Source organism: Anabrus simplex, chromosome 1 (assembly GCF_040414725.1).
Source record: "Anabrus simplex isolate iqAnaSimp1 chromosome 1, ASM4041472v1, whole genome shotgun sequence".
In the NCBI taxonomy this organism is placed as follows: domain Eukaryota; kingdom Metazoa; phylum Arthropoda; class Insecta; order Orthoptera; family Tettigoniidae; genus Anabrus; species Anabrus simplex.
Window position 1 is genome coordinate 967,049,855 of NC_090265.1, and position 21,305 is coordinate 967,071,159.

Sequence of the window (21,305 nt, forward strand, 5' to 3'; positions counted from 1 at the left end):
CTCAGCCCGATCACCATACCCCTCGTAAAGTCGTCTGTCTGCTGGAAATGCCTCCGTTGATGGCGGCCTGGCATTCTTAGCTATACACGTGTCCTGTGGCACACGACAACACGTTCTACAATGACTGTCGGCTGAGAAATCACGGTACGAAGTGGGCCATTCGCCAATGCCGTGTCCCATTTATCGTTCGCTACGTGCGCAGCACAGCGGCGCATTTCACATCATGAGCATACCTCAGTGACGTCAGTCTACCCTGCAATTGGCATAAAGTTCTGACCACTCCTTCTTGGTGTTGCATTTGCTCTGTCAGTCAGTGTATATAGGTGTTATTTATTTATTTATTTATTTATTTTTTTATTTATTTATTTATTTATTTATTTATTTATTTATTTATTTATTTATTTATTTATTTATTTATTTATTTATTTATTTATTTATTTATTTATTTATTTATTTATTTATTTATTTATTTATTGTAACCCGCAATCCTGTATATAACTCCATTGCAAGCAAATATATTGTATTTTATTTTTTGTGTAATTATTTTCTACCTTATAACCAAATAAATATTAATTTTGTGTTAATTTGAAGTACAAGCAAGTAACATCTGTATATATTGTAATATAATATAATGTAATGAACTCTGTAGGACTATATTATAACTAAATATGTATTATTTTTTGTAGAAACTAATTGTAACAAAGAATGCAATGAGCTCTAGCCCAACCTGTATATAACAACAAAGTAAACTAGTAACTTTTGTATATATTGTATTGTAGAATATTGTAATGGACTCAGTATAGTGCATTGTTAACCAGTTAATGTACCTCTAATCCAGACAATACCAGTATCAACTCTGTATTATAAATTGTAACTAACTAAAGGAAATAAGAAATCAGAGGTAAAAATCCCCCTTCTCCTTCCTCTACCAAGTCAAATCACACCACCCATTACCCTACTCCCACAACCCACCAAACCTGCCGAATCTCCTGGCCAGAGAAAACGCGTTACCTTCTAAGTGGCCCGCCCCTGCCCCCCTCAAGGAGGGGAATGAAAACCTCTCAATTGGAATTGGCCTCCATGGGGTCAGTAGATGCAGAGTGGGTCTCGGCAGATAAGTGGCCATGGCTGGCCCATGGTCCAACAATTCTGCATTCTGACTGGCCAACCAAGCAGAGGAGGGGTGGCCACGGCTCTGCTTTGGCTCTATGCCTCTGCATTTGGGAGAGGCCCCAACTGTTGACTGTCTCAAGAATGGCTTTCCGTGGTTTTCCATTCTCCTGCACTAAGGCGAATGCCAGGACAGTTCCTAGTATAGGCCAGGGCCACCAATTCCCTCACCTTCTCCAGGCATCTCCCGGCCAGAGAGGCAGAGTCACCGTCTAAGAGGCCCCTTTCAGGGGAGGAATGAAAAAGAAGTAGTAGTAGTAGTAGTAGTAGTAGTCATGCATCTTGGTAGGTGTGCTATTTACCAACTGATGAGCTCAACTTAGCACAGTGGGGCAAAACACTGTCAACCAGGAATGAGATAGCTGGAAAATTTATAATGTCCAATAATGGACCAACTATATCGGTGACAGTTAAAGGTAAAGAGGACAGGAGGAAATAGACACCATAATTATTTTGTGCATCAGGCACTGAAGGCCAGTTCTGCCCGCTCTAAAGGAAATGACATCATAATTACTCTTCTTTGAGCTCCTCAAAGTCTTTGCCCAGTGTTCAATAATTAGGTTCAAAACAAAGCACGAGATATCTATATATTAATTTTTTTCTTTGGCCAGTCTGTCCATCTGATCTACTGGACCAATTTTCTTTATTTCTGTTTTCTTCTCTCCAGAATTATCTGCCAGTGAATCATCAGGCATTGATAGGTTCCTGAGTTCATTCAACTACGAGTAATCCAAAAATAAAATCCCACAATACATTCCATACTTAGCAGATTGCGCACAGTTAAGGAGCAATATCTTTACGTAAAGATGTCTGCAAAACTAAGCAATTAAAAATGATGGTGACTTAAGCAAACCAGCAATTTCAAACAAAATTTTTACACATATGACTTAACTCTTTCCAGTCTAACTGCGAGCATAGCTTCCGAAATTATGTTCAGGCCACGCTGCAGGCATAGCCCGTAGTAAGGTTTGACAATTCACTAAAAATCGAGAACGACCTATGCACGCATTCTGATGGATACATCGTGTTTTTTCATGTATTAGCTACGAGAGAATTTAAGCAGATGGCAGTATTATATGTCTAAGTCAGAGAATTTATGATATTTTCGATCAGCATGCATCAGTAGATGTTGTCACTCAGTGAGCTCTAAGACATGGCTTCTTCTGGCAAACATGTGCTTGACGAAAGTGATAATTTCGATATTTTATGATATACAGTATTATAAGTTTATGTGCAAATGAACATGTTATTGACATATGAATTCGAAACAACTTCTTACATTTCATTATGATTGGAGTTCGTTTTACGGCCTAGCGCATGTTCCTGTGTATTTCATTTTTGCGTGAATACGTAAGATTGTCTACATATTAGTAAAGTTTTCTCTTTAGAAGACTGTATTTTGTCTTTCTCAGAAGTCTTTTGTGGTAAATGGAACAATAATTTTACATTTGAGTAACTTTTGACAAAATTTATCAAAATGAAATTTCATAAGAGCTCCCATTTTCATTATTGTAATTATTACTATTATTAATGAAAAATTATTATTTTTATATCGTACTTATTACTGTTGTTGTTTTCTAATTGCACCGCACATTTTATATTCACGAAATAGGGTAAATATAACAGTATTTCAGAAAACTGTACTTGCTTAGTTATCTGTCAGACCTTTCCTCCATTTGCAAAACATGGTATAATATATAAACAATTTTAAAATCGCAAGTGATAGTTGGCATGATAAAAACAGCGTTTTTCAAAATTAGATGCTCAAATAAGCACTAAAAAAAAAAAAAAAAAAAAAAAAAAAAAAAAAAAAAAAAAAAAAAAAAAAAAAATCATGCAAATATCTCCTACAGGTACAGAGATATAATGTTTTAAAAATCCTTAAAAATGCCCAGTCCAGAATGTTTGTTAGGGATATTAAGGCCCAGACTGGAATGGGTTAATACTATCTGGAAAGAAATACTGCCGGAGTAAGACACACCTACCACCCATAGGGGTGGAGTGGGGAGGGAGTGACATGTAAAAATAATCGAAAAGGACCTATATTAGTGCTGAATCCATAGTTTTCAGGGTCACTGAGGTGAACAGTGACACTCCAGATGACAGATAAGTCAACGTTCAGCCACCTTTGGCATGTGCACTAAAAAGATGTGAAAAATAAAATGTCCAAAATCTACAAAAATTTACATCGCACATTATTAACAGGTATTAAAATCCTAAAATTAAACATTCAAAAAAGTACCCAGGCAGCACATGGCACAGTTTTATATCAAGGGACATTATCTGACCGATTATATTATATTATAGTATATTATATTATATTATATTATATTACTAGCAAGATACCCGTGCTTCGCTACGGTATTATACTGAAATTTGTAATTGAATGCTTATTGTTTTAGATATATAATCCGCCGAAATTCGCGATCTGATTCCTTTTCTGCGAGAATCCGCCAAAATTCGCGATCTGTCTCGTTTTCTAATAGGTTACGGCAAGTTTCCTCCCATTTTTCAATCTTTCTTTCCAGCAATCGATTTCGTACTTCCCGGGCTAGGTCCAGATATTCCACCCCGTCAGTTGGGTCCCTAAATCTTTGCCATCTTTTCCTATAAGCGTTTTTAATATGGATCAAATCCTTCAGGAGATCCGGCGTGGTGTCGTCTTAGGTGCCTTGGCGGTACTGAACCCGCGGCCGGACTGCATTCTTAGTCATTACCCGTCCAGGACCATTTTCCAGGGGGGGTCCGCACATTTGACAACGGTCCAGAACATTATTATTATTATTATTATTATTATTATTATTATTATTATTATTATTATTATTATTATTAAAAGATGTTCTGAACCCCACAGCAAACTGCAAGATCGCTACTTGGCGGTAAATTACATCTGCTGCCAGTGTCATTGTTACAATGTGACCAGCACCATCGTCGCGCGTAGGCAAGTGTGTGTGATTTCTGGCGATACCAATGACATACTTCCGTGCATTGTTGACCTTATTATAGAGGTGAACAATTTGACGGTCCATCTCATTCCTATCGTTTATTTCAAATGTGTTTAAATTTTTATTTACATGCCAGGAGGATCTACTGTAATCTAAGAACGTTCTCCGAAGGAAAAGATGGCTGTTGAAAACCAGCCCAGGAAAGATTAAAAATGATCGGTTTATGATCAGAATAAGTACATCGAAACTATATAGCCTGTTTCCAGTCATTCGACAGGGTCAGGAATGGAATGAATAAAGCCCCATCTAGCAGCGACAATAGGAATTGTGCCGGCTGCCGAAGCACACCTCTGGGGCAATGATCGTTGAATGACAAATGAAATTAAATATTGGACAGTGTTGCTGGAATGAATGATGAGAGAGAAAATCGAAGTATCCGGAGAAAAACCTGTCCCGCCTCCGTTTTGTCCAGCACGAATGTCACATGGAGTGACCGGGATTTGAACCACGGAACCCAGCTGCGAGAGGCCGGCGCGCTGCCGCCTGAGCAACGGAGGCTCCTTAAGTACATTATGAACAGTAAAATCAATTGATCTCACCTCATTTTACACCCCACCGCCGTTAAGTTTATTTACCCCCCCCCCCAAAAAAAATAGAAGACGTGTTTCTTTATGTTTAAACGATATTCCAAACACCAATGTTCACATCTGTTACATTCAGTTTTGAGATATAAGTATCCCCATAAAAATAATTCACTTTATTTTCACTTCCTTTCACACTCCCCTCCCCCCCACCCCGTAAGTGAATTTTCCGGCAAAATATACTTGTTTCCTTAATAGTAAAGGATCTTCTAAATAGTAATTATCACGACTCTAACTTCTTCAGTTTTTGATCTATGTGTCTTCATGAAAGGAATTCAACTCCTTTTCACTCCCGCCCCCCAAACGCGTTTTTCTTTGTTTAAGGAGATTCAAATACCAATTTTCACGTCCGTAACAACTTTAGTTTCTATTAGATGTATGTATTCTCATACAATTAATTCAATTAATTTTTCAATTCTTTCACCCCCACCCCCCCTTCATTGGATTTTCCGAGAATACGTGTTTCTTTACTTTTAAAGCAGATTCCAAAGCAGATTTCACGTCTGTAATATCTTCATTTTTGAGATATCAGTAGCCTAATTAAAAGAATTCAACACCATTTTCAGTCACTTTTACTCCCCCCCCTTCCACCCAAGTGGTATTTCCGAAAGCTGAAAATACACGTTTCTTTATTTTTAATAGAGATAAAAATACCATTTTTCACTTCTGTAACATGTTAAGTTTTTGAGATATACTGTAGAAATTCGCTTTTTAAAATTTCACCCCTTTTTATTTCCCCTTACGTGGAGTTTCCGAAAACAAATCACCTATCTTTCTTTACATTTACAGGAGATTCCAAATACCCACTTTTTACGTCTATAACATTTTACGTTTCTCAGATATTCTGTAGATATAGTCTTTCAAAAAATTCACCCCAGTTTGTCACTCCTGTTTAACCCCCATTAATTGGATTTTCCAAAAACAAAAAAATACGTGTTTCCTTATTTTTAAAGCAGCTCCCATATATAAATTTTCAGTTCCGTAATATTTTCAGTTCCTGAGATATATGTATCCTCATTAAAGGCATTCATCCCATTATTCACCCATTTACACCCCTCCTATTGGGATTTAAAGAAAGCAAAAAATACGTGTTCTTGTATTTTTAAAGAAGATTCTAAATACCATTTTTTTACATCTGTAAACTTTTAAAGTTTTAAGATGTAGGCACACTCATTTTAAAAATTCAACCCCCTTCTCACCCTCCATTATTTGGATTTTCCAAAATCAAAAAAATACCTGTTTCTTTATTTTTAAATTAAATCCCAAACACCAATTTTCAGGTCTGTAATATCTTCAGGTTCTGAAATATAAGTAGCCTCATTAAAGGCATTCAACCGCTTTTTCACCCTTTTCCACCCTTCCAATTGGGATTTTCCGAAAACAAAAAAATACGTGTTTCTTTATTTTTAAAGGAGATTCTAAATGCCAATTTTTACATCTTTAAACTTTAAAAGTTTTGAGATATAGATAGACTCATTTTAAAAATTCACCCCCTTTTCACACCCCCCATTAATTGGATTTTCCAAAAACAAAAAATATGTATTTCTTTATTTTTAAAGGAGATCCTAAACACCAATTTTCAGGTCTGTAATATCTTCAGTTTCTGAGATATAAGTATCCTCATGAAAGTCATTCAACCACGTTTTCACCCCTTTTCACCCCTCCTATTGGGATTTTCCAAAAACAAAAAAATACGTGTTTCTTTGTTTTTAATGAAGATTCTAAGTACCAATTTTTACATCTGTAAACTTTAAGAGTTTTGAGATATAGATGCACCTATTTTAAAAATTCACCCCCTTTTCACCCTCCCATTAATTGGATTTCCCCCAAACAAAAAAATACGTGTTTCTTTATTTTTAAAAGAGATCAAAAGTACCAATTTTCATCTCTGTAATATCTTCAGTTTCTGAGATATAAGTACCGGTATCCCGATTAAAGGCATTCAACCCCTTTTTCACCCTTTTGTGCCCCTCCTATTGGGATTGTCTCAAAACAAAAAAATACGTGTTTCCTTATTTTTAAAGAAGATTCTAAATACCAATTTTCACATCTGTAAACTTTTAAAGTTTTGAGATATAGACACACTCATTTTAAAATTTCACCCCCCTTTTCACCCCCTTAGCGACGGAATATCCAAAAATCCTCTCTTAGCGAGCACCTACATCTTAATATGAATATATCTCCAAAATTTCATTTCTTTATGTCCAGTAGTTTTGGCTCGGCGATGATGAATCAGTCAGTCAGTCAGTCAGTCAGTCAGGACAAGCTACTTTATATATATAGATATTATATTATATTATATTATATTATATTATATTATTTATTTACATATTTTACACCTACATTGGAGCACTTAAATTAATACATTTGAGTTAATTTCTTCATTTTCTTCTCCCAGAACTTTCTCATCCCCTCTGACCTGGAAGCCCTTTGTGTGTCCGATATAGTATATTGTTTCCGTTCACCTGTTTTTAGTTTGAGATTTATGCTTTTGTTCTTCAAAATCCTCTCCTCTTTTCTATCTTTATTTGTTGACGAGTTATACCCAATTCTTTCAAATCATCCTGCACTTCTTTGAACCAATTATTATTGATTTTATTTTTCAAAAAGTAATCAAAAAGTTGTTTCAATATCCTGGTGTCTGGTAATCTTGATATGTGACAGAAAAAGGAAATTCTTCTTTTACGCATTGTAGATATTATTGATTCACATTCACGATAGACTGTTAGGCAACAATCTCCACTGTCCATCAACTTGGTGTTTTTTATTAATAATTGTTCTAAGAATTCTTCTGTCAGTTTTCTGTAATTTGTCTGTTGTAGATTTTACATTTAATTTGAATAAAGTTTCACTAGCATATGTTGCCTCTGGTTTAACTATGGAATTATAGTGTTTCAGCTTAGCATTTATCGAAAGAGATTTTTTTTTTTTTAATAGGTTGGCCAGGTAAGTCTTCATGCTTGTTTAAATTTAGTTGTTCTGTGTTCTATTGCTTCTTTTTCATTTGTGTTCCCTGTTATTATTTCCCCAAGATATTTGAATTTCTGAACAATTTTAATCTCTTTATTACTGTTAAGTTGAATAACTGGTAAGTTGGCATCATTTCTGTTTTTTCAAATGAAATTTGTAATCCTATTTTTTTTTTGCTATAATTTCTAGTTCTTCAATTTGAAATTTAGCCTCTTCTATTGTATTTGCAAATAATCCTAAATCGTCCGCAAAAGCAAGGCAGTTGAGTTTAATACTTCCACCGATCTTGATAGTCGGTTGGCATTTCTTGTTCCATTCACGCATAACCTTCTCCAATGCACAGTTAAATAACAATGGTGAAAGTCCGTCTGCTTGTTGAAGTCCAGTTCTTATAGTGAATGATTCTGATAATTCACCTCTAAATTTAACTTTTGCCTTCGTATTTTTAAAAGTCATACTAATGAGGTTAACAAGTTTTTGGTGTAAGCCAAATTCTTTAAGGCTTTTTAATAATGATTCACGATGAATACTGTCGTATGCTTTTTTTAAATCTACAAACGTGATGACTAAACCCTTACTTCAAACTCTTTGGTGCTTCGTTATCCATTTTAAACTAATAATTTGATCTGGACAGCTTCTACCTGGTCGAAATCCTCCCTGATATTCTCCAAGTTCTTGGTCGAGTTGTTCTTGGATTCTTGTGTATATAATCTTGGATAAAATCTTGTATGTAATATCAAGCAAAGGTATCCCCCAGTAATTATTTGGATTGGAGCAATCACCTTTCTTATGCAGCGGGTGGATTATCGCTGTATTCCATTCCTCGGGAAGCTTCTCCGTGTTCCAAATATCAATGATGTATTTATGTAGGTTTTGAATAGTCTGATCATTAGCATTCTTCCATATTTCTGCTACTATTTGATTCTCTCCTGCTGCTTAGTAGTTTTTAAGTGCATTAATTGCTGTTTTCACTTCATTGTAAACTGGGGCCTATTCCACGAACGAACTTTGCAACTTTTCACTTTGCACTTTTCAGTTCAGATTTTGTTCCACCATCGCTTTTCAGATTTAGCTTGCAAAGTGAAAAGTGAAAAGTTAGAAATCTTTTCATTTTTCAAGCCTGTTATGTTCCTCCATTGGTACAGAAATGCAAAGTGCAAAGAAATGAAGTGAAGAGTTTTTATAAATCTTGCAAAGAGATGATTCCCTTTTCATATGTTAATTAACAAGTATGTACATTAGTTTCTCGACGTAGAATTTGGTTTAGTGACAAACACGTTACGACGTGAGCTTTTGTTACCATCAAGTGAGGACAGTGATGAAGAATCCAATAATAGAACGTCAAAGACAGGATTAATTTTCATAACCTCACTTCGACGTAATATCGCGAGTGATTTCGTATTATCCCAACAGAGGCTGACTATATTCTTGAAATGATCGGTCATTTATTGAAACATAAAGAAGTAAATTCCTTTCTGAAAAAGAACAAATTCTTATGTTTACATTTTTTAGTAAATGGTGCCCAGCTGTACTGTGTAACAGCATGGGACATCAAAATCAATTATTTGCAGAACTGTTACGAAAGTCATAGATGTTATAGTAAATGTAATATTTCCTAACAGTACGTTGGCCTGATAATCCACTTAATATAGCGACGGGATTTCTAATGAGGGGTGAATGTCTTTCTGTGTGTATACAACTTCCAGCACAGCCAGCTTCTTATAATAACCTTTCTTTCCCATGATAAAAACTTTAACGGTACGACAATTATACCGCCAAGTTCGCCGCGAAAAGTAAAGCATTAAAAGCATTAGGCCTATACAGTTTGCTCATGGAATAAACTCGATCGAATCACTCATTTGCAATGACTTTCCACTTTGCGAAGAAATTGAAAAGTACAGCCTAGTTCATGGTGGAACAGAAAGACTTTGCACTTTGCAAGAATTGAAAAGTGAAAAGTGCAAAGTTGAAAAGTTGCAAAGTTCGTTCGTGGAACAGGCCCCAGTGGTATAATCTTTTGTAATGGAGTTTTATTTTTTGGGTTAGGGTCAAATTCTAAATGTTCCACAGGATCCTCACAATAGAGTAACTCTTTAAAGTATTCTGCAAGGATGTTAGCATTATTTCGATTATTTTTTTTATTTGCTTTACGTCGCACCGACACAGATAGGTCTTATGGCGATGATGGGACAGGGAAGGGCTAGGAGTGGGAAGGAAGCGGCCGTGGACTTAATTAAGGTACAGCCCCAGTATTTGCCTGGTGTGAAAATGGGAAACCACGGAAAACCATCTTCAGGGCTGCCGACAGTGGGGTTCGAACCCACGATCTCCCGAATACTGGATACTGGCCGCAATTAAGCGACTGCAGCTATCGAGCTCGGAATTTTGATTACTGAGTGCCATTTTTCCATTTTTATTTCTTAACATAAGTGTGGGAGGGGTAAACTTAGATTGATATTGCTTGAATGTTTTGTAATAGTCTCTTGTTTTATGCTGATTGAATGTTTCCTCTATTGTACTAAGAATTTCCTTTTGATAATTTCTTTTAATTGTCCTAATTTCTTTAGCTGTTTGTCTTCTGGCATTAATTAATTCTTCTCGAGATTTTTCTGTTTTCCTCTGTTGATCATTTAACCATGCCTTGTACCTTGCTTGAATTGCTTTGTCACATTTCCCGTTCCACCACGCATGTTTCTTTCTCCTTTTAATTGGAGCATTTCTTCACCTATGGTTTTAAGTTTGTTGATCATCTTCTCTAATTTGTCATTTAAAGGTGTTTTGGACCTCTCTAAATGTGTTTTATTATTTATTAAATAACTGGGATCATAATTTCTCCTTGCTTCGAGATGATTACGTTTGTGTTTCCTTCTTGGTGTTAACTTGATTTTTATTTTTGAGATATAATGATCCAAGTCAATGTCTACCCCACAGAGGACTCTGACATTATAAATTTCTTTACTTTATGATAATCTTTATCGATAGCAACATGATCAATCTTAAACTCTCTCAATTTTATGTTAGGGCATTTCCATGTCATAAGTTTATGTGGTCGCCTCATGAATCTGGTGGTTTCCAAAATGAGTCCATGATCTGCACAAACTTCAATTAATCTTTGGCCATTTTTGTTTGTTAATTTATGAGCTGGCCATTTTCCTACAACTGTGCGATTCTTTTCTCTGCCTATTTTAGCATTGAAATCTCCAAGTAAGATTTTTATATGCTCATCAGGGATCTTCAATAATATGTAATCAAGTTCTTCCCAAAAGTTTTCAACTCCTTCTCTATCTTTATTGTTTTTGTCATTTGTTGGTGCTTGGACATTTATTAAAGTATAAGTTTTATTCCCTACTTTAACTGTTAGAAGTGCCATCCTCAAAGGGTTAGAAGAAAAATATTCAATTGAGTCTATTATGCTACTATGAACAAGGAAACCTACACCAAATTGGGGGACATTCTTCGTTACTCTTTGTCCTGGAGGTCCTTTGTAGAGACGATAACCTCCTGATTCAATTGGGTCTGGTCTGTGTTCCTAAGTTCTTGTAAAGCCATTATTAAAATCCTATGTTGGTCCAGCACGTCAGTTAAATGTTTCAACTTGCCCACCTTACTTAGTGAATTAATATTTAATGTTGCAAAATATAAAAATTTTCCTGATTTGTCTCTTCTTACATTGTTGGGTTTGTCCACTGTCTGTCAGCTGTCTGTCGATTGTCTGTTGGGCTTCCAGGCGCTCTGACTTGCCTAGGTCTTCTATTTGACACCCCATCAGATTCCAAGCGGCGTCTTTGTGCAGATCCTTGTTGTTGTTTGTCCACACCGGTGGATTTATTCATTAGAAGACTCATAATCATTGATTGCCTGATCTTTCGATCGAAACATTTCTGACCGAGGTCAGGCTTTACAATTCCAGATGTGATCTGGAAAGGTGCTTAATGAAGTATGAATTGGTGATAATTGAAATGCTACAAGTTCATCCTAGTTGTTCCGGACTGGGAGTAGGCATTTCCTCCATACCCTGCAAATGTTATGGTCTTCCCGCCAATACTCGGGTGGCTGATTGCAGTGGTTTCCCACTGGGCGATGGGGTCACCACATCCCTACGCCATATTATATTATATTATATTATATTATATTATATTATATTATATTATATTATATTATATTATATTATATTATATTATATTATATTATAATATTAATAATAATAATAATTTCGTGTGGCTATTTCTAGCCAGGTGCAACCCTTGTAAGGCAGACCCTCCGATGAGGGTAGGCGGCATCTGCCATGTGTAGGTAACTGCGTGTTAGTGTGGAGGAGGTGTTATGTGTGGTGTGTGAGTTGCAGGGATGTTGGGGACAGCACAAACACCCAGCCCCCAAGCTATTGGAATTAACCAATTAAGGTTAAAATCCTTCACCTGGCCGGGAATCGAACCCAGGACTCTCTGAACGGAGGGCCAGTACGCTGACCATTCAGCCAGCGAGTCGGACATTATATGGTATTACATTATATTATATTATATTATATTATATTATATTATATTATATTATGGGGGACACAGGAAGAGCCTCCCCGAAGAGTGTATGATTTACATTCGGGCGTTCCCTGGGCAACGGTGAGGTGTTAACACCGGCTGATCTTTCCAATCCAGAAGTAACATCAACTATTATATAATGACATTCATAAGTCGGGAAAAGTTCTTTTCAGAACCAAAAATGACCATCATATCTATAAACATAGAAGGTATGTCAACTTGTAAACAACAGCTCTTACAAGAACTTTGCCAAACAACAAACTGTGATGTAATGTGTGCAAGAAGCTCACAGGGATGTACACCAACCACGTCCTAGAATACCAGGTATGAAATTGGCAGCAGAGAGACTGCATGGACGATATGGTAGTGCAGTCTTCGTCAAGCCAGATCTCCAGATACTCTCCACATCAATTACAGAAGAAAATGATACAGAATTGATTGCAGTGGAATTGAGCAATTCGGTTATAGTTTCCATCTATAAACCTACTAATGTAACATTCTCATTCATGCCACCTAACAATCTCGATGATCTTTCTTCATTGGTGACTTCAGCAGCCACAGCAGTATTTGGGGTTATGAACAAGACAACGAGAGTGGTGAGAATGTTTTAGAATGGGCTGAGGAACACCATCTGTCTCTTATCCATGATAGCAAGTTCCCTTCTTCTTTTAACAGTGGTAGATGGAAGCGGGGTTATAATCCATACTTAATATTTGTGAGCAAAAAGATAGCACATCAGTATGTTAAATCTGTATGTGCTCCTATTCCGAATACAAAGCATCGCCCAATAATGTGTCAACTGGTAGCTGCCATTAGACCTCAAGAGGTCTACTTTAAAAGGAGATATAATTTTAAGAAAGCTAACTGGGAAAGATTCACCAACTTACTGGATGAGAAGATCAAACCACTCAATCCTATTCCAGAAGCATATGAACAGTTTAATAATATCATCAGGGAGTGTTCTAGAGCTACAATCCCTAGAGGATGTAGAACAAACTACATACAAGGTCTAACTCAAGAAACCTCTGCCCTCTTAACAGAGTATCATAAACTCTTTGAAGAAAACCCTTTCAGCAATGACACTATCGCAATGGGACAACAAGTAATCTCTTCTATTTGTGAAGTAAAACGGGCACAGTGGTTAAGGTTGATGGAAGAGAGTGACATGGGTAGAAGTAGTCAAAAAGCTTGGCGATTACTTAGACGACTCAGCAGTGATCCTAATAAAACTTTAACACATTCCAGTGTCACAGTAAACAAAATAGCACATCAACTTCTACGAAATGGACAACCATCAAATCCATGTAGGCTTCAGAATAAAGGAATTGAGAGGGATTATGAGCAGGAGACAGATACACTCACTAAACCTTTTACTTTATCTGAGCTGAACAGAGCAATAAATCAGTGTAAGAATGGTAAGGCTGCCAGCCTAGATGAAATATGTGTTGAGCAAATTAAGCAATTTGGACCTGTTGCTAAACAATGGTTACTAGAACTGGACAACAATTGTATAAACACCTGCAAATTACCACGTGTGTGGAGGAAAGCCAGAGTAATCGCAGTTCTCAAACCAGGAAAAGACCCAACTGATCCAAAAAATTACAGACCTATCTCACTGTTGTGTCATCTGAACAAGATCTTAGAACGGATGATCCTGGAAAGACTTACTGTGATCAGTGAAACACTTCTTATTCCAGAGCAAGCAGGATTCTGTAAAGGAAAAAGTTGTACTTCACAGGTCCTCCATCTGACACAGTATATCGAAGATGGATATGAAAATCATAAAATTACAGGGGTGGCTTTTATCCACTTATCTGTTGCATATGATACAGTTAATCATCGTATACTGCTGCGAAAATTATACAACATGACAAAAGATTACAAGATGACTCAAGTAATTTGCAATCTTCTCCAAAATCGTAGGTTCTTCGTTAAATTTCAGGATCAGAAAAGTCGATGGAGGAAACAAAAGAATGGTTTGCCACAAGGCAGTGTTCTCGCCCCTATGCTCTTTAATATCTATACGAATGACCAACCTCTTCCAGTTGGCACCAGAAGTTTCATATATGCGGATGATCGAGCTATTGCTACTCAAGCAAACTGCTTTGAGGTTGTAGAAGAAAAGTTATCAGAGGCTCTTTCTGAACTATCCTACTACTACAAAGGAAACCAATTGAAGCCTAACCCATCTAAAACTCAGGTATGTGCCTTCCATTTAAAGAACAGACAGGTATCAAGGAAATTGCAGGTAGTATGGGAAGATACTCAACTAGATCACTGCCCAACACCTAAATATCTAGGTGTAACATTGGATCGTGCTCTCACCTACAAACAACACTGCATGAACATCAAGCAGAAAGTGTCAGCTAGAAATAACATCCTTTGTAAGTTGTCTGGAACCAATTGGGGTACACATCCAAAGACGTTGAGAACTACAGCCCTGGCTCTGTGTTACTCCGCTGCAGAGTACGCTTGCCCTGTTTGGTACAGATCAAGTCATGCTAAACAAGTTGACATTTCTCTAAATGAAACATGTCGTCTCATTACTGGCTGCTTGAGACCAACTCCACGAGATAGAATCTACTGTTTGGCTGGAATCGCCCCACCAGATATAAGAAGAGAAGTTGCATCCATGAATGAGAGAACTAAAGCACTTGCCTCATGTGCACAACCATTGAATGGATATGAACCTGCCCACCGAAGATTGAGGTCTAGGAGGAGTTTCCTGAATACAACCGAAGATTTAAACGAATCTGCTCAATCCACAAGGTTGAGATTATGGAGAAATAGAAATCCTCAACTTGCTGGTTGGATGCTACCAATTGAACATCTCCCCCCAGGACACGAGGAACATTGGTCTACGTGGAAATCGTTGAACAGGCTTCGCACTGGGGTTGGTAGATCAAGAATCAATATGGTAAAGTGGGGCTTTCCTGGCACATCCAGACAATGTGGTGAAGACCAAACCTCAGCCCATTTCATGAACTGTAGTAAATGTCCTTTAAGTTGCACAATAGAGGACTTGATGGCTGCGACACCTAATGCCCGTGATTTGGCAAAATTCTGGGCAGACACTATTTGATATGTATGACATTAAGTACCATTATGCTATGTAAAATGTATGCTTCTGATACGAATAAATAAAATAAATAAATAAATAAATAAATAAAATAAATAAATAAATATTATATTATATTATATTATATTATATTATATTATATTATATTATATTATATTATATTATATTATATTATATTATATTATATTATATTATATTATATTATATTATATTATATTATATTGAATGCTGCAGGGCAGCATGAGTTCTCTAGTTAATTATTAACTTTGAAATGCCTTGAGGAGATTTGCATAATCACAAACCCACACAAGATCCATAGCAAGGTGGCATGCATAACAAGTCCAAGTACATATCACATAAAGCAGAATCTAACACACCCATATGTGTGGATTTTGAAAGTTAAATTGTTCTAGTGAGTATAAGGAAAATTACTCTTAGAACAGATTACGAGTGCTTTGAAAATTACTCGCTTACTGTGTTCACATGAACTGAGAGAGGCAAGCTGCATAATTTTAACAATATTTCTCAAAATATCTCAATGATTTACACAATTACTGGTTTCAAAACTTGATAGTTTAGTGAAAACAAATGCCCATGTATCACCAGACTGTCCACTCACAGCAAAAGCAACAAAATTTGTGTAGTCATTCCAACTTCCTTCATCAACCACAGTGACTTTAGTGACAGCTGCATTGGTCTATAAGTCCGCACACCATAATCTAACACAGCAATTTATAGTCGTTCAAAAAGTGTCTAGACAGGTGGACTGAGTGGTGCTTGAATTGAGGTTGCACATTAGGACTTGCACTACTGATTCCATAAATACTATCTCGTGCTCCAAGTTTGTCAAGAGGACAATAGAGGTTTCTGCCTTCACCGTATATTACAGATCATTTCTGGTCTTAGGAGCCCACCGTCCTGTCAACAATTCACATTCTCTCCAGACCCCACCAACTGGTACCCATGTATATCTCCTTGAAAATCGAACTCAGCAATTCCGCTTGCCACGCAACATCCTTTCCATCCTCCTCCAGTTTAATATGCGCCGAGGAGAGATAGCAACATATGGCCAACCACTAACAGTATTATCATCAAGGTGAATGGAGGCCTCACCCCCTCTCCCCTTCCCCCCCCCCCCCCCCCCAAATCATCACTCTATCAATTGGAGGAGCATGGCTTGGTTCTTGGTCTTGATGGTAGAGACGAGTTGTTACTTAGTTGGAGTTATGGTTTAACATGAATATACTTGTGACCACATGTTATGACATGCTTGTAAGCAGTCAATTGTTTTAAGGTTGTGATCTCCGTGTGGCTTAGTGATAGGCATTTGTTAAAGATGGCGGTTTGTTGATGTGTATATTTTGTTTTTGACAGCAGTTGATTAGGTTATGTGTATGTTTATGTGAAGTTAAGGTGAAAAGTGTATCAACTAACAGCATTTTGTGTGCTTCTTTGTGTATACATCAAGATTAAGAATAAATCATGCATGCACCCATGAACATTCATTCAGAATAAAGGTGGTAGATACCAATATATGTGATTGTGGGAAAGAAATACTCTTAACCGTATTATCTTCCAATGTCATAAATACACATCCCAACAGAACAAGTTTATTCAGAATTTGTTTTATCTGGGGTTACAACTTCCCTTGATTATTTCTTGTCTGGTATATAAACTTACATACAATTAGCCAATATGATTTCTCAGTTATTTAAAGAAAGTAAAATAACAATGTAATTTATGTGTGATTTGGTCCAGTTTGTTTGCAGATAAAAATTGTGATGAATCACACTTACATCACATCAATGTATCCAATTAAATGTCCACCATGTCAATACTAAATATGAAATTTATTAGAAACCATAGATGTTTCAAGAAACAGAGTTCTCTTCCTCGGCAGCTCAAAATATTATAATCTCAGAACTTAATAATAAACATTAATTATAACATTTGGCATATCACATTTCAATTATTTCAAGGAGAAGCAAATGAGCTATGAAATTAAGGTAAATTCTATGCTTTTTATCTTTGGAAGATAACCATACAATAAAATAAATCATGGAAAGAAGAGACCAAAAACAAACATATAAAATTGAAATGAGCTACTCATAAAAGAATTTAAATGCATACAATCTCTGTTTGCATATTAATAAGAATAAAATGTGGTCTCTATTGTACATATTACCAGTACATTAATGATAAGATAAAGAAAAGGTAACAGGATGTGTAGTTTAAGACTGGAGGGGAGCGTTGACTATGTTACTCTCTTTCTCTCACTTTTCTTCTCCAAGCATCTTCTTGTTACTTAAAATAAAGCATTTCATTTATTGGTTCATTCGAAGGAGGAAACAAAATAAACTTCACATGTTGAGAGTGTGTGTGATGTTATTCGGTGGTTACAAAATCGGGTCTAATTCATAAAGAACTTGGCACTACGAGCCCACTTATCAGTATGATGTTGCACCCCCTCTGGCCTGGATGCATGCACTGATTCTGTTGGGAAGAGTGCCGTAAAGCCGTTGTATCCTCTCCTGAGGCAAGCTGGCCCAACTGTTGTAATTGGTCCTTGATATCCTGGACACTGGCACTGGGATGGAGTTGACGTCCTAGCTGATCCCACACATTTTCAGTGGACTTGGTAGTGAATAGGTGGACCTTTTTCTACCCTTTGATAGTGATCAATTGTCAATATGGACCATAATGAAATTCATAACTTACAAACATAATTTGGTTTCCACTGAGGAGTTAGTACCCGAGATGCCATTGCACTTAAACATTCTTGGAGAATATATGGAGACAGAATCTGTACGACTATGAAAAGGTATTTGATAGGGTTTCCTGGCATAAATGATTCTTGTTATTAAGGAATATAGGTGTACAATAACAACGTAAAACCAAATTCCATGGCACAACAGTTGAAAGGCCATATCTTACCAAGTGACTGCTGCTCACCCCGAAGGCCTGCAGATTATGAGGTGCTGTGTGACCAGCATGTCGAATCTTCTCGGCTGCTATTCTTGGCTTTCTAGACTTAGGCCACCATCTCACCATCAAATAGCTCCTCAATAGTAATCACAAAGGCTGAGTGGACCTCAAACCAGCCCTGAGATCCAGGTAAAAATCCCTGACCTGGCTGGGAATCGAACCCAGGGCGTCCGGCTGAGAGGCAGGCAGGCATGCTACCCTCCACATCGGAGGGGGGGGGGGGGCGTAAAAGAACAACTTACCTCACACATATGGGACTTCTACAATGGTTGTACATTTGAGAGAAGGTCTTACTAAACTGCCGGCCCCGTGGTGTAAGGGTAGCATGCCTGCCTCTTACCCGGAGGCTCCAGGTTCAATTCCCGGCCAGGTCAGGGATTTTTACCTGGACATGAGGGCTGGCTCGAGGTCCACTCAGCCTACGTGATTAGAATTGAGGAGCCATCTGACGGTGAGATAGCGGCCCCGGTCTAGAAAGCCAAGAATAACAACCGAGAGGATGCGTTGTGCTGACCACATGACACCTCGTAATCTGCAGGCCTTCGGGCTGAGCAGCGGTTGCTCGGTAGGCCAAGGCCCTTCAAGGGTTGTAGTGCTATGGGGTTTGGTTTTTACTAAACCAGTCCCTATTAAAAAAAGGAGTAAGACAAGGATGTCCTCTCTACCCAATTCTGTTTAATGCTTTCGGTGAGTTGATGATGGCAGAAGCTCTAGAAGACACAAGTTTAGGAGTAAGATGATAAATGTGACATGTAGAGATAAGATGTTAAACACCAGAGTTCTAGACACTGCAAACCAATGGAGATCAATCCTTCACAGTCTGTGGCCATTGTCTTGCCTGATGGGGGGTCACACAATGCACCACTCCAATTTAATGAGAACCGTGGCAGAAGGTTTCATTGAAGACCTTGAAAGGCCTTCCTTAAAGAAATTCTAATTGACATCCAGGCACAAAATTATGTTTCAATGAAGGAAACAGAAAATGACAGGATAATCTGGAAATGTTTTATGGAAACTGATCACTCATAGGACTGTAAACCAATGATGACAATGATTATGATAAATGTTTCTTTGTAAAAATTATATAATTCAAAAATTGAAGAAATGGTATTGGTTGAACATATGAATTTTAAAAACCATTTTTGAAACAATTTAGGAGAAAAGTATAGTAACAATTACACTACTTCACTCTTGAAATAACTTTATGTAGAAAGAACTTAACTGCTACAAGCGTGAGATAACCTGAGATGCAAGCATTTCTACGAAAAGGCCTGAATTGTTTATTCTTGTGAACCATGATATTGACCATAATTTCTGGAGAATTTTCCCATCAGAACTGGACTTCCCTGGTATCAAAGAAAAGCTTAAAGAATGCTTGTCCTTTGTCATATGAGACAGAAAAGTAATAATGTAAGTGATAAAAAAAATTGTTTAATGATAAATTTTGTAGAAAAAGTTAAACTGTTTTGAAAATTGTGTGAAGCTATTTAGGTTTAGAAAATGATGTAATACCAAAAACGTTTCAATTTATTATTAGCTCTTAAACAAAAACAACAAAAAATCGGGCAGGTGGAAGCTGAGATATAGCCTGTTTTATGGAACCTTCTTTAATGCTGATCATTCAGGTGTTCTACATGGATTTTGAAGTGGCTCCCTACCTGGAAAGCTTAACCTTTATGGTATCTGTGACCATACTAAGTGGCATATTCCAATCAAAAAGTGCAGCTTTTGGAGTTAAATTGCCATATATCACGTTTACTATTAGAAAGGAAATTTGGATGCTCAACACTTTCAAACCTTTAAAATTACACAAATAAATAAATAAATGAAAAACTTTACCTCGAGCGATGGTAACAATGTGTGGGGGGATTATTACCAAAACCGACCACGTAACTACGACCACCATTACCCAGCATGTAGTCAATCTGGCTCTTGGCCAGGTGCCTATAATTGACACTATTAAGCCCAAGGTCAGCTGCCTGAAATCAAGAAGGTGTAAATTATAATTAAGAAGACTAACAGCCACTCTGAATAATAGTAATATTAGTTTTAATCAAATTTAATTTCAGAGTGTCTGTCTAATGATACCGAAGCATTATTCAGAGATCATGAATATGTAACTTGCAGTTCTAACCTTGTCTCTCATTATATAATCCTCCAAAGTGAAATAACCAGATCTTGACCATACGTAGGCCTAGTTATTTATGGTTTTCATATGTGTAGGACTGCAAACACATAACTTAGTGTAAACATAAAAGAACTTCATGTTTTATTCATTTGATGCAATAGTTGCATAAGCTAAGCAGGCAATATTTTCTATAGTACAAAGGGTTAGAATTATAGGACAATAGTGTTGGTAGTGGTGATGATTGTTGCTTTAAGGAACAAACAAAAGAATTGTCAGCCCCTCTTAACACATTCAGTGTAAATAAATTAGAATATCTTCTTCTTAATCTGTTTACCCTCCAGGGTTAGTTTTTCCCTCAGACTCAGCAAGGGATCCCACCTCTACCACTTCAAGGGCGTGTCCTGGAACGTGAGACATTGGGTCAGGGATACAGCTGGGGAGGATGACCAGTACCTTGCCCAAGCGGCCTCACCTGCTATGCTGAACAGGGACCTTGTGCGGGGATGGGAAGATTAGAAGGGATAGACAAGGAAGAAGGAAGGAAGCGGCCAAGGCCTTAAGTTAGGTACCATCCCGGCATTTGCCTGGAGGAGAAATGGGAAACCATGGAAAATCACTTCCAGGATGGCTGAGGTGGGAATAGAACCCACCTCTACTCAGCTGACCTCTCGAGGCTGAGTGGACCCTGTTCCAGCTCTCACTTTTCAAATTTCGTGGCAGAGCTGGGAATCAAACCCGAGCCTCCAGGGGTGGCAGCTAATCACACTAACCACTACACCACAGAGGTGGTCAAATAAATTAGAATGTATACTTTCTATATATGAAAAAGGAGGTTAAAATTTGAAGAAAGGA

At 37.2% G+C, this 21,305-nt stretch overlaps 1 protein-coding gene across 4 annotated transcripts in view; it reads right to left on the reverse strand.

The window, feature by feature from the left end:
• The window catches only part of LOC136875263 (endoglucanase E-4), a 226,725-nt gene that overhangs the window by 24,096 nt on the left and 181,324 nt on the right, over window positions 1-21,305 (reverse strand). For all 4 annotated transcript variants that reach the window (XM_067148874.2, XM_068225319.1, XM_067148873.2 and 1 more), the window contains one exon: window positions 20,165-20,304. In XM_067148874.2, coding sequence (XP_067004975.1) covers window positions 20,165-20,304 — 140 coding nt within the window. The remainder of the gene's footprint in view (window positions 1-20,164; window positions 20,305-21,305) is intronic.